We start from the raw sequence: 13,730 nt of genomic DNA on the forward strand, positions 1-13,730 counted from the left end.
TCTTTAAAGTAGAGACACTTCATACTGATATACACCTGAACATCAGCAGGAGAGGACTCTTTAAAGTAGAGACACTACATACTGATATACACCTGAACATCAGCAGGAGAGGACTCTTTAAAGTAGAGACACTACATACTGATATGAACCTGAACATCAGCAGGAGAGGACTCTTTAAAGTAGAGACACTGCATACTGATATACACCTGAACATCAGCAGGAGAGGACTCTTTAAAGTAGAGACACTACATACTGATATACACCTGAACATCAGCAGGAGAAGACTCTTTAAAGTAGAGACACTACATACTGATATACACCTGAACATCAGCAGGAGAGGACTCTTTAAAGTAGAGACACTACATACTGATATACACCTGAACATCAGCAGGAGAGGACTCTTTAAAGTAGAGACACTACATACTGATACACACCTGAACATCAGCAGGAGAGGACTCTTTAAAGTAGAGACACTACTGATATACACCTGAACATCAGCAGGAGAGGACTCTTTAAAGTAGAGACACTACATACTGATATACACCTGAACATCAGCAGGAGAGGACTCTTTAAAGTAGAGGCACTACATACTGATATACACCTGAACATCAGCAGGAGAGGACTCTTTAAAGTAGAGACACTACATACTGATATACACCTGAACATCAGCAGGAGAGGACTCTTTAAAGTAGAGGCACTACATACTGATATACACTTGAACATCAGCAGGAGAGGACTCTTTAAAGTAGAGACACTACATACTGATATACACCTGGAAATGTGCATTATGTGTCCTCTTTAAATGTTTTCTGTTGCTGACCTCCATCAGCAGAGGGCAGCAGCTCCTCCACTGCCCTCTCCAGTTGTTTTAAGTGAGTCAGCACTCTGCAGTGTTTCTTCCCCAAAGCTGTAATTACACTGCTCTGCTGCTGCTGCTGCTGTGGAGGTGAAGTTGAGCTCCGCCTCAGGACCCCGTCGCTCTCTGGCACGGCATAGGTTAGACAGCGGTGAAACTGCATTACTCATCCTGCTGCAGAACTGAGACAGGCAGGTTTGGAAGGAGTGTAAATCAGACTGAGATCCAGCTGCAGCTCAGTGTGACTGTAGGCGGTGAGGCAGGCAGGCCGGGCCATGTTGAGTTTAGTTTTTATAGCTGCTGGGCCAGACATGCAGCTGATTCAGCCCGTCTTCCCCGTTCAGGATGAGTAACAGCAGGGCTTCACACAGTGTCTTCTCTCGGCACACGAAGACTACACACAGACAGACAGTTCATGTTTTAATTGGGTCCTCTCTGACTCCTCAGTCTGCATAGTTTGTCGCTCTGCTGTCACTTGAAACCTTAATCCCAAATAATCAGAATGCCTTTATTTGTCCCACAGAGGGGACATGTACATTGTTAGGGCAGAAAAGAGCCAAAGACAGCTTACTGTTACCTAAAGCATGCATACAAAAGTATTACAAATACACATCCTGTAACAGTTCTGAGGATTTCGCAGCCAGGTATATCTTGCATTAACGGCATATATATATTGCACATATTGCACATAGTTGGTTGGTATTTAACAACTGTAAGTAATACACTAATAAGAATTCCTTTATTCGTCCCAAAGAGGAGAAATGTACTTTGTTACAGCAAGTAAAGAGATAGCTTAATATTAATTATGGAGCATGCATAACATATAAAATATAAGAAAATAAAAGAAATAGAAATGACACATCCAGTACCAGGAACAGTTGAGATAGCAGGTGATAGTATTAGAGATTGTTGTTACAGTAACGGATGGACTTACTAAGAAGTTTTAATATAAGCGAGGAACATATTGCACACAAAGGTTGTTCTGATACTGAAGTGAATGGGTATGGGTCCAGTTGGTCTGCAGCAGATGAGCCCTCCGTCAACAAAAGAGAGAATGAGGCGTCAACATCAATAGGTGTCAATCAGCATCTGTGTTTTGTCTCACACACACACACACACACACACACACACACACACACACACACAGCACCAGCATGAAGCCTCTGTCCTGTTTCACACCTCTGTGTTGACCCAGGAGGGAGATGGAGAGCCATGAACAGGCTGGTCCATCTGCTCAGAACAGTCACACACACACACACACACACACACACACACACACGTTGTGACACCCTGGTTTGCAGCACGTCCACACATTAGCTGCTCCATCAGGCCTAACACCTTAACTTTTTTTTCTGTGCATGTGTGCAGCAGCTGTGTAGAGTCTGTGGGTTCAGGTGTGCTTCTCCCTCAGCCATGTGTGCATCCGCCTGTCTGGGTGAATCTCTCCCGATGGTGCGCACACATGAATGAAAAGGAGACAACAGTTTGATTGTGGCTACGTCCACACCAATATGCTTAAAATAAATATTGTTTGTTGGGAAAAATGTGACGAATAAAGGAAGAAATGATTTGTTTCATAGATCCAGTGGTGTTTAGTAACTAAGTACATTTACTGAGGTACTACTTTATTGAGTATCTGCTTTGTACTTCTACTCCACTTCAATTCAGAGGTACATCGTGTAATTCTACTCCACTACATGTAGTTAATACCTTTAGTTACTTCACAGATGTGGATGAATGATGTGAAATATAATCAAGTGTTAAATCTTTAGTTCCACCTGGAGTAAATCCACAAGCTACCCTGCAGTATACAAAGTCATTCAAACTAGCTGCACCTTTACCAGCTTTGAGAACACTTTCATGATCAATAAGAAAAGCCAAAGGCCCCTTAACCAATTCGGGTTATCAAATAAGAAAATACATGCGAGTTCATGGCTACTGTAGACAACGTTCTTGTTGCTCTGTGTTGCGTTGTTAATGAGTGAGACACACCGGAGTTGAGGATCTGTGGGGTTTATTCTCCCAAAAATATAATTTAGGCATTTAGAAGATGCCCTATTCCAAAGCGACTTCCAATGACCGATTACAGGGACATTCTCCCTGGAGTAACTGAGGGCTAAGTGCCTTACTCAAGGGCACACTAGTAGTGGTGTTCCAGGCGGGATTTGAACTCGCAACCTTCCGATCATCAGCCCACCTCACTATCCGTTAGACCACCAAAGAAAAAAAAGATTTAAAAAAAGAAAAGAAAAAAATAATAATAATTTTTTTTTTTTTTACGAGATCCATTTGTGGCGGACGATATTTATTTGTGGCGGCCCGCCACAAATAAATCAATGTATGGGAAACACTTCATTATAAGACATATCATATATATTATTCTGAAATGGACCAATCTGCACAATGACTACTTTCACTGTCGCTACTTTCACTATATTTTGATGAGAATACTTTTCTACTTTTACTTGAGGAACATTTTGAATGCAGGACTTTTACTGTAACAGAGTATTCCTACACTGTGGTACTTCTACTTTACTCAAGTACAAGATCTGAGTACTTCTACTTTTACTCAAGTACAAGACCTGAGTACTTCTACTTTTACTCAAGTACATGATCTGAGTACTTCTACTTTTACTCAAGTACAAGATCTGAGTACTTCTACTTTTACTCAAGTACAAGATCTGAGTACTTCTACTTTTACTCAAGTACAAGATCTGAGTACTTCTACTTTTACTCAAGTACAAGATCTGAGTACTTCTACTTTTACTCAAGTACAAGATCTGAGTACTTCTACTTTTACTCAAGTACAAGATCTGAGTACTTCTACTTTTACTCAAGTACAAGATCTGAGTACTTCTACTTTTACTCAAGTACAATATCTGAGTACTTCTACTTTTCCTTAAGTACAAGATCTGAGTACTTCCCCCACCTCTGCATAGGTCCTCGGTCTCTGTCTGTCAAGAATCGACGCTAGGCATAAACCCAGCAGAACTAACATGTTTTCAAACTCCAACCCTGAAACTGGCCAACATGTTGCCCTTTCCCCCACTGTGAAACCAATCAACATATTGGCTGTGGTTTCCCCCCTCCCAGTGGAATTGAATATACAGGTTTTAGTTCAAGCATTTGCCTGAGTGTGTCACAAGCCCCCCACCATTGATATTCTAATTGATCACCTCCCCCAGCTGATCAGCCTGATTCTGTTTGAAGCAAAGGGCACAGCCACTCACAGCTGAAACTGCTTTGATTATTATTTCACAAGAAACGGACAAGTAATAACGACGTCGTAGTTTTATCAGTATATTAAACAAGCAGTGGTTTTAATACCTGATGCGAGACCTGACATGAGATAAGACGACATAATCCCTCTTTTGTGTTCGGGATGCAAAGGTGATTTGATTTGACTGTATTACTCGTGATCAAAAAAGAGGGGACATAATAAGAATTGATAAGTAACAACTGTAACCATTTCTGCAAGCTATAGAATATGATAAATATGCTGTGATGTCAGAGATTTAAAAACGGTGGAAAGCAGGGTTGACGAGATAAAAGGCCATTTTAATTACATTTTTAAAATGCATTAAAACATCAATAAAGAAACATCTTTTAATTGTTTAGGCTGTAATGGTAATCAAAAAGTATTTCCACAGAAGTTGAACTGTTGAAAAAGTACTATTTTATATTTTTTGCAACACTTTAAAACCCAAATGTGAGGACAGGTCCATCTTTATTCCCCTCAAATATTAAAAATATGAATGCAAGTCATACATTTCTCAGCTTTCACTGCAAACCTTCACCCAGCTCCAGGAGTTTCAGTATTTTTCCAACCCGTATCAGAGATGTTTTGTGTCAACTTCATTTAGTAGAAAGCTTTACTCGTGATCTTAGAAATTCTCACTACTGTTTGAGTCTTAGTGGACGGATCAACAGAGCCTGCGGGCAGCTTCCCCCCACCCCACCCCTGCACCCCACCCCTGCTTCCCCCCACCACCTCCACATAAACCCGATCCCACATCATATCCAGCCATGAAGCTTGCTCCTCCCTGTCTGAACTCTCAGTATAAAGCCCTCCCTCTCCTAGTCCACCTCAGAACAAAGTTTAGAAACAGTGTGAGTGAGTTTAGCCCTGACTGAGGGGAGCAGAAACCTCACATGGAGAAGGTTTATTTATGTATTTAACTCACCGTCTCCTTTTTCCTCTCGGATGTGGATTACTTGAAGCTGACTCGTCAAAGGATTAAAAAAAGGATATTGTGTTTTTTATTGAAAGCTATGGTGGCTTACGATGAACTGGGTAGCTTGGTGCCTATCAAACGGACTCTGCAAGTGATAGACTACCAGAACCAAGCCAGCAAAGACTCAGAGGTGAGCAGCACACATGCACAATTGTGGTGATATTTCTACTTTTAAGATGTTTTAACACGAATGTCCTTTAAATGGAGTCATGCTCTTGTGTCAGATTGCGAGTGAATCAGCGCCTATCCCTGTTTTTATCTCACCTATTCACACACGGTGTTTGTGTGTGTGTGTGTGTGTGTGTGTGTTCTTCTAAGGTGAACTTTGTGCCTAGGCTGAGGTTTGAGATACTAAAGTTAATCATTGAGTTTCACCGCACCTACGAAAAGGTTAACAAGTCGATTGACCTCTCTTAGGGGTTGTGTATTCCCTGTCTTCTTCTTAAATATGCATCCCAGCAGAGGTGGGATATGGACACAAACAATGAAGCAGCAGGGGGTAAACTCCCAGTCAGCTATACAGGTCTACAATTACTTTGTTTCTATTGACCTCTGACATTAGAAAAAGCCACTTATCTGTCATGCAAATGCAGCAAAGCACCCTGAAAGCATTCCTTAAGCTGCAGAAACAGGTGTGGAAACCAAGGTGTGCTACTTAAAAAAAAAAAATCACAGCTTTAGCTACTTCCTTTATCTTTTAAGGCGTGCATTGTTCCCTTTTGGATTTCAGGAAGATGTGCTTTCATTGACAGGAAACCACTTGATAAGAGAGAAGTCAATTCAAGAAGTGAGTCCTGTTCTTCAATGAACTGCACAAATGATTCACTCTGAGTTTCCACATTGTGCTGACTTGCCGATGACCTCGACGCATTCGTTTGCGGTGTGACTGTTCTGGTCTCCTATCGGCTGTTATCCCAGGGTCACATCTGGCATATTTGCTCACCAAAGTGAGATCAAAGGGAGAGCACTTTGGGGGGAAAACTCCTGACATTTAAAGGGTTGTAATCTTGGGTTAGAAGTTGAAAAGAGTGCACCACACATGGACAATACGTTTGTCTGGAAAGGGGTTCCTCTGATAATCAAAAGCAGCAGCTCCAACCCCGGATCTGTCTGGTTTCCTGAAGTCATCCAGACTCAGCGTAACTGTTTGGTCAAACTGCCAGGAATAGCAACTTTCCCTGTCCGTCTGCACTGCTTCACTTTACTACAGATAAACAAAGACTGCGACTAGTGGTCTTTTGTTATTCTGGGGCCAGTTCACAAAGCACTACTGACATTCAGGACACTGTTTTTTACAATACTTTCTTTTGTCTACTGAGATTTAAAGGTCCCAAGTCAAAACCCTGTCCCTGCACGTGGTACAGAGTCAAAGCTCTTTTTCCTGGCCCCTGCCACTAGAGGGCTTTTGCAAAAATCCTCAACGCTTTCTGTCTGCAGGCTGAGGCTGCATGGCCTCCGCAAACCAGACGGAGTGGATCTGTTTCCCAGCTGTGTCCGCAGAGCCTAAAAAGCCTTCAATGGCTGCTCTGTTTCCCAGATTCGCTAAGCCAAGGCAAAACCCCATTTGGCCTGAGTCAGGAGAAAACATATTAGGCCTTTTTAGCGGTGCGGTGTTCATTTCAGAGCCTTCATTAGTGTGAAGATCTGGATTGCAGGGGGTGTAATCTTCAGAAATGCTAATTATGGCTGTGGCTGTCTCGCGGTGTTTTTTAGAAGAGGCTCTGAAATCATTACCTTCATTTCTGTGTCTGTTATTGTTGGAGCGAGGCCAAGCACTTCTCTTCTTTCTGACAACCTCAGGGCTGAGTGAGGGAGGGGGGGGGGGTCCAGGTGTAGTGCTGCTCTCACGCGAGGCCTTTTCAGAGAGCCTGTCTGAACTCGCAGCCGTTAAAAGTGCAGTGAACGCTGTGTAAACACTTCAAAAGGGGCGCATTCACCGTCTGTTTATGACTGCCGTGGGGGTCTTTTTTACTCTTGACACACTGTCCCTACTGCTTTTAAAGAGCTGGAGCAATAAGGAAGCATACAAAATGCTGATTGAAGCAAGAGCAATCTAAAGACCCCACCCCCCCCTGTTTAATTTGGCTTTATTAAATGCTAAATATATATTCAGACGATAAACAGTTGTAGACAAAAAGGGAAGCATTGATCACACACTGTTTAAGTTAAAGAACAAATCCACCATCAGGGGAGTTGTAGCTGTTGTCAGGTCAGTAGCAGAGTGTGTGTGTGGGGGGGGGCGGTGTTGAACAGCTGAGAGAAGGGTCTCGTGCATTCCTTGAATTCCTCCAGGCCCTCCTTCCCCTCCGTATCAGAGTCAGAAAGGCTCTTTGTGCTCGGAGTCTCTTCACATGATGGAGCCAACAGCTGCTGGATCTGCTTCTCACTTTTTCTGTCCGTCCGCCAGTCTGTCTGCCGCTGCTCGACCTCGGCTCAGGCTTCTCTTGTTTCCTCGCCCCAAAGAGAAGTCAATAATGAGGATTTATGGCTTGACTTGGTGTGTTTTATCACAAGGAAGTCACAAGGGAGCGTCTGGACTCACTGCTTAGGTCTGAAAATGGCATCACTGATCGATTCGTTCAGGGTTGTTGCGTGGAGAATGAACATTTCCGACTTTTCAATCGGAGCTTTATTGGCGTGACCATATCAAACCATAGTATACCAACTTTTACGACAACGAAATAAGAACAGTAAAGATACATGTGGCACAACAGCAACAAAAAACTAATCTGATTTTCTCTCTGTTTTTGCAGGAACCCAGCACAAAGCGTGTCCGTCCTCTCGGCAGGGTGACGTCGCTAGCCAATCTCATCGCTCCGGTGAAAACTGGGGCCGTCCGGCGCTTCGGCCAAACCATCCAGGTAAGCTCCCGTTACATCTCGTAGAAAAAGGGAGCTCCTTGGGGCAACTAAACAACCGTGGCTTCGAATTGCAACATGTCTGACTTCTGGGGTTTCCTGTTTCCGTTCTTCAGGCCTCTTTTCGGGGCGATGGCAAGTCGCCGGGCGTTCCCCAGAAGCCTTGCAGTAAGGCAGCGGCCCCAACACCGCCCAAAAGGAGGAACAGCATGCTGTGGTCGGAGACTCTCGACGTCCACCAGAAGGGAACTTTCTCCACCAAAGAAATCAAGCGGCAGGAGGTGAGAATCAGCACCGAGACATGAACTGTTGAGGATTAATAGGAAGTCAGAAATCCAGACAGTGGTGAACCCTCCTGTCTAGCAGACTAGCTTCACATATCCCTGCAGTATTTGTGTCAAAAAAAGCCTTCCTGTGCTCATTTCCCAGTCTGTGCGAGGTTCACATTCACCTGAGAAGCTAACAAACTAGCGCCTACACACCCACTTGTCCTGCATATGTCAGACATCTTAGCCAACTGTTAGTATAGCTTTAAAGAGTAAGCAGGAGAGGGAGAGACTTCAAATTGACCTCATTCATTGGCAGCAGTGCGGTTTAACATTTAGTCTATCAGTTGCTGTAACGTAATGACATCTTGATTTATGTGTTTTGCTTAAAAACTATCTTTTTGTGCTCCTTCCTCAGGCCATATTTGAGCTGTCTCGTGGAGAACAGGACCTGATCGAGGACCTCCAGCTCGCACGCAAGGTTTGTTCTTTAACATCGCAGAGAGAGTACACATTACACAAACAGATTAAATCAAAGTCTGGCAGGCCTTCAGCACAGCCAAGCCAGCAGCTATTAAAAGACGAGGACTTATTATTCTGTCTTTTCTCTTGTACTGCTCTTCACAAGCTATTATTAGCCTTTTTGGGATGTATTGTATTTGACGTTTTGGCTCTCCTCTCGTACACAGGCGTACCACGACCCGATGCTGAAGCTCTCCATTATGTCGGAGGAGGAGCTCAATCATATTTTCGGAAACCTGGACGCTTACATCCCTCTGCATGAAGATCTCCTTGTGCTCCTGTCAAAAGCCACAAAGAAGGATGGGACTGTGGGACAGATCGGACAGATTGTAGTGGACTGGGTAAGATTTCTATCAAAACAATTAACGTGACCCTTTATGAACACACAGTTAGAAATACACTACATTTATACAATATTGTACATTCAAAGTAAATTTAGACAGTACCGACAATATGTAATTATTTGTTACAAAACGCACCTTTTCTTTGTATCCTAATTACGTAATCCTGTTACTTGTAATCCATTGCCTGGTTTCCAGTGAGAAAGACAGCCTTATTAAGTGTTTCATCTTCCCTCCAGATGCCAAGGCTAAACGCCTACAAAGACTACTGCAGTAACCAGCTGGCCGCCAAGGCGCTTCTGGACCAGAAGAAGCAGGACCGGCGGGTTCAGGACTTCCTGCAGCGCTGCCTCGAGTCGCCTTTCAGCAGGAAACTAGACCTGTGGAGCTTCCTGGACATCCCTCGCTCCCGCCTGGTCAAATACCCTCTCCTGCTTAAAGAAATCCTGAGACACACTCCAGCAGAACATCCAGACGCCGCCAGCCTGGAGGAAGCGGTAAGTCAAACGCAGAAACAGAAAAAGACGGGGGAAAAAACAGATGGTTGTTAGTAGAAACCAGACACAGATGGTTGATAGTAGAAATTAATATTTGGACTCCTTGTGTTTTGCAGATCACCATCATGCAAGGTGTGCTTTCCGACATCAACATGAAGAAGGGAGAGTCTGAGTGCAAGTATTACATCGACAAGTTGGAGTATCTGGACGACCGGCAGAAAGACCCTCTCATCGAAGAGTGCAAGAGCCTGCTGTGTCACGGAGAGCTGAGAAACAAGAGCGGCACGGTAAGAAAAACACTTACACATAATTATCAAGAACATTACATCCCATATAAAGCATTTAGACTGTAACTGCTCCTAGGGTTAACCGTATGAGTATTCACTTTGATCACACCTTCCAGAAATCTTAGTAAATAGTTTTAATTTCTCCAAACAATATTTTAGACCTTTTTTTAAAGTTTTACATTTTTATATTCTAAAATCTATCTATCTTTTTTTAGGTATCATAAAGCAGCACTTTTAGGTGAAGTTAATTGAAGATTTGAGCATTTTAATTAGGCATAAAGGAGGATCGTCCCTGAAACTGATGAGATGTTAGATCACACTTTCCAGAAATCTAAGTAAATGGTAACGCAAAATATCCTGATTTTAATTCCCCCTTGTTTTTTTGTTTTCCTTCCAGAAGCTGCACGTGTTCCTGTTCACCGAGCTGCTGGTTATGACCCGACCAGTCACCAGGAACGAACGCCAGTGTTTCCAGGTTTACCGTCAGCCACTCCCGGTGCACGATCTGGTTCTGGAGGACCTGCAGGACGGAGATGTGAGGATGGGCGGATCCTTCAGAGGCGCTTTCAGCAACGCAGACAAAGGTGAGGCTCGGATTCATTCAAGGTTTCAAGGCTTTATTGTCATTTGTACATAGCTACAGTGTAGATATGGCAATGAAAAACTTAAGTCACAGGCTCCTCTATACAGTGTATGTATAGGACATAGAACAAATAAAAACAGTGCAAGAGAATGTTTGGAGATGTGCAAGTAAATACAAATAAAATGGTGCAAGAAGAGTACAAGTAAATGGGATGATATATTGGATCATTAATTAGCAAAATGCAATCAGTTGAATGCATAATGTGTGTGTGGTTCAAGATTCAAGGCTTTTATTGTCATTAGTACATAGCTACAGTATAGATATATCAATGAAAATCTTAGGTCACAAGTTCCTCCAACAGTGCAACACAATAAAACAGATACAATAGTTATGAGTAAACTAAATGTAAATAAAAATGCCGGGCAGTTAGTGGGTAAAGACTTGGGTTTTGTCAATTATAGCAGTTAGCTAACTCCATTTTTTCCCCCCCTCTTTCTCCTCAGCTAAGAACATTTTCCGAGTGCGATCCCCAGACCCGAGCCAGGCGCAGTCGCACACGCTGCAAGTCAACGACATTTTCCACAAGCAGCAGTGGTTGAATTGCCTCCGCAGCGCCATCTCCGTCCACCGGCCGCTCGGCGAGCCCTCGACGCCGTCACCGCCTGCGAACGTCACCCGTTTCAAGCGCCGTCCTTCCTCAGTGTCGGCCATCGTACACATGGAGGAAGTGAACGAGAACTGCCCTCAGCGGACGACTCAATCCGCCCCCTGCTCGCCTAGCAACAGCACAAACCCCAGTCCCACGACGCCCCCTTCCTCACGATCGTCGTTGTCATCTTTGTCGACCACATCATCAACCTCGCCTCTTTCCTTAATATCCACAACGAACAAATCAAAAAAGGACAAGAAGTCTCTCTGTTCGTTAGGGAAGAGAAAAGAGACTATGGTGTGAATCGAGGAGATAAAGAAAGGACTCCTTGGTGGACATTTTGTTCTTTTTGTAAGACAACGTGGAGAAGTGTGGGACTTGTATTTATGTGTTATGTGTGCGTATTATTATTATTACAACAGTGTTCTGTGTTACTGTCCTCTTCGGCAGCTATTTACTTTACCCCTCCATCCAAGTGCATCCAAGTATTGTGGAGAGATGCACAGCTTCCACCAGTTAAAAAATAAAAAGGGAAGCAAACACACACATTTCACACATGTATCTGTGTGTGTCTTGAGTGTGTTGATTTCTTCAAGATAGAGGTGGTGCATTCAATCTTGTTTACTATTAATTTGATATTTAAACATTATTTTAGACCTTTTCGGGGGGGCTAATGACAGTTTTACATTTTTATATTCTAAAATCTATTGTAGTATTTTTTTAGGTATCATAAAACAGCACTGTTTTAGCTTTTTAGGTGAAGTTAATTGAAGATTTGAGAATGTTAATTAGGCGTCCCTGAAAATGGTGAGATGTACTACACAAAGATATACAAATTATCTGTTAAATTCTGATTTTAGATTAATCAGATGACATGTCTTATTTTTATACATTCCTTTAATGACAGATGTTAAAAACCTGGACACTTATTTTTATTTTTATGCATATACTGCCATCAGAGGCATTTATTTAAATCCAGAGACAGATGCAGTCTCTGTTTGAACAAATATCACAATGAAAAATAGTGGTAGCAAATCATCTTTATGTCAAATCATGTCGGGAAGAGATGAGGAGTTTTGTTTTGAAACAAAATTTTGAACTGAGCCATGTTGGTTTTCAAAAAGCTGACTTTTCAAAAATGAAACAGATCACTTTTGAGTGTACAGTAGAAATTTGCATGGAGATTTATTTGTGAACACTACAGTAGCAGGATGTATTTACCTGTCCTAGGAAATGGACAGATTATAAGTAAAAGACTGGTTAGAAATGGAAATAAGAAAAGGTTGTTGAAGGCTGAAGAGAAAAGAGAACAGATGGATAAAAGAAGACTGAAATAGATGGACAGGGCAAGATATTAAACTTGTTGAAGTGATATATTGCTCAGAAGGATAAAAGGTGGTTAAAATACCACGAGTGAAGTTGGAAAAAAGTATGTAGGGGAAGGAGGAGAAAATAAAAGGTTTTTGGATATGTGCATAATATGAGAAGAAGTAAAAGAAAAGGGCAACTCGCTTTGCTACGAACTGTATGTATTTAAAGAACAATAAAGATCTGTGTAAGATTTGCAACTGAACTTCTGGTTTCATGTCTTTATGTTTTTGCCTCATTTACTGATTTAAAAAAGGTGATTTCTTTTCACATGAACATTGAAACTAGTCTGACGTCTTGAGCTAAATCCTGAGCCATTAGCCGTTTAGCTTAGCTTAGCAAAACAACTGAGCAGATCACACAAATCATGTTCATACCAGCACATGTAAAGCTCACGAATCTAAAGGTATTATGTAATTTGTTTACTAAGTTTAAAGACAATTAGTGGATTTAGCTGGAGTCATTGCTTGTTTATCCTTTTAAGTTTTGGATTAGCTCGTAAACTAGCTGTTTCCTTGCTAATGGTCGTTAGCATGAAAACTGGCAGCCATTTGTTTTAGCTTAAATTAAATTGACAGGCTCAATTTGAATGCCTAACTAAATGAAGAGATGCCTGAAACGCAAATAAGTGTTAATGTTTTTGCCTCAATTACTGATTTAAAAAATGTTATTTATTTTCACAAGAACATTGAAACTAGTCTGACGTCTTGAGCCATTAGCCGTTTAGCTTAGCTTAGCTTAGCAAAACGAATGAGCAGAGAGAACCTGCTTTGTCTAAAAGTAATTCATGCACATACCAGCACCTGTAAAGCTCACTAATCTAAAGGTATTATGTCATTTGTTTACTGAAGTTTAAAGACAAGTAGTGGATCGTTTCTGCTGGTTAATACTTAAGTTTTGGATTAGCTCGTAAGCTAGCTGTTTCCCTGCTTTCGGTCATTAGCATGAAAACTGGCATTCATTTATTTTAGCTCAAATTAAATTAAAAGGCTCACGGTTTTTCATGCTAAACTAAATGAAGAGTTACCTGATACTCTCAGCCAGAAAGCAAATAAGTGTTTCCCAAAATGTTCCTAAAAAGGAGATACGCCTTGATTTATGACCGTGCTTAAAGTTCTCCTAACTAAACAGTATGTTGGTGCCAAGAGAAACATTTCCAAAACAGGATTTAGTTTTTCAACCTATTCTTTATTAAAAGAAAAGCTCCACTTTGTCAGGTCTGTGATTTTCATTTGGATGACCTGACAAACGGTCCAAAAGAGCCTCTT

At 42.0% G+C, this 13,730-nt stretch overlaps 1 protein-coding gene across 1 annotated transcript; it reads left to right on the plus strand.

The window, feature by feature from the left end:
* The first annotated feature begins 4,932 nt into the window (after positions 1-4,932).
* LOC117557615 (neuroepithelial cell-transforming gene 1 protein-like) lies at positions 4,933-12,667 on the plus strand. Its single transcript, XM_034233516.1, has 9 exons — positions 4,933-5,221; positions 7,845-7,952; positions 8,066-8,230; positions 8,634-8,696; positions 8,905-9,078; positions 9,318-9,575; positions 9,692-9,862; positions 10,260-10,446; positions 10,949-12,667. The coding sequence occupies exons 1-9, from the start codon at positions 5,129-5,131 to the stop codon at positions 11,395-11,397; spliced, it is 1,668 nt and encodes a 555-aa protein (XP_034089407.1). The 5' UTR covers positions 4,933-5,128; the 3' UTR covers positions 11,398-12,667.
* Positions 12,668-13,730: the final 1,063 nt, after the last annotated feature.

Source organism: Gymnodraco acuticeps, unplaced genomic scaffold, assembly GCF_902827175.1.
Source record: "Gymnodraco acuticeps unplaced genomic scaffold, fGymAcu1.1, whole genome shotgun sequence".
NCBI classification, from domain to species: domain Eukaryota; kingdom Metazoa; phylum Chordata; class Actinopteri; order Perciformes; family Bathydraconidae; genus Gymnodraco; species Gymnodraco acuticeps.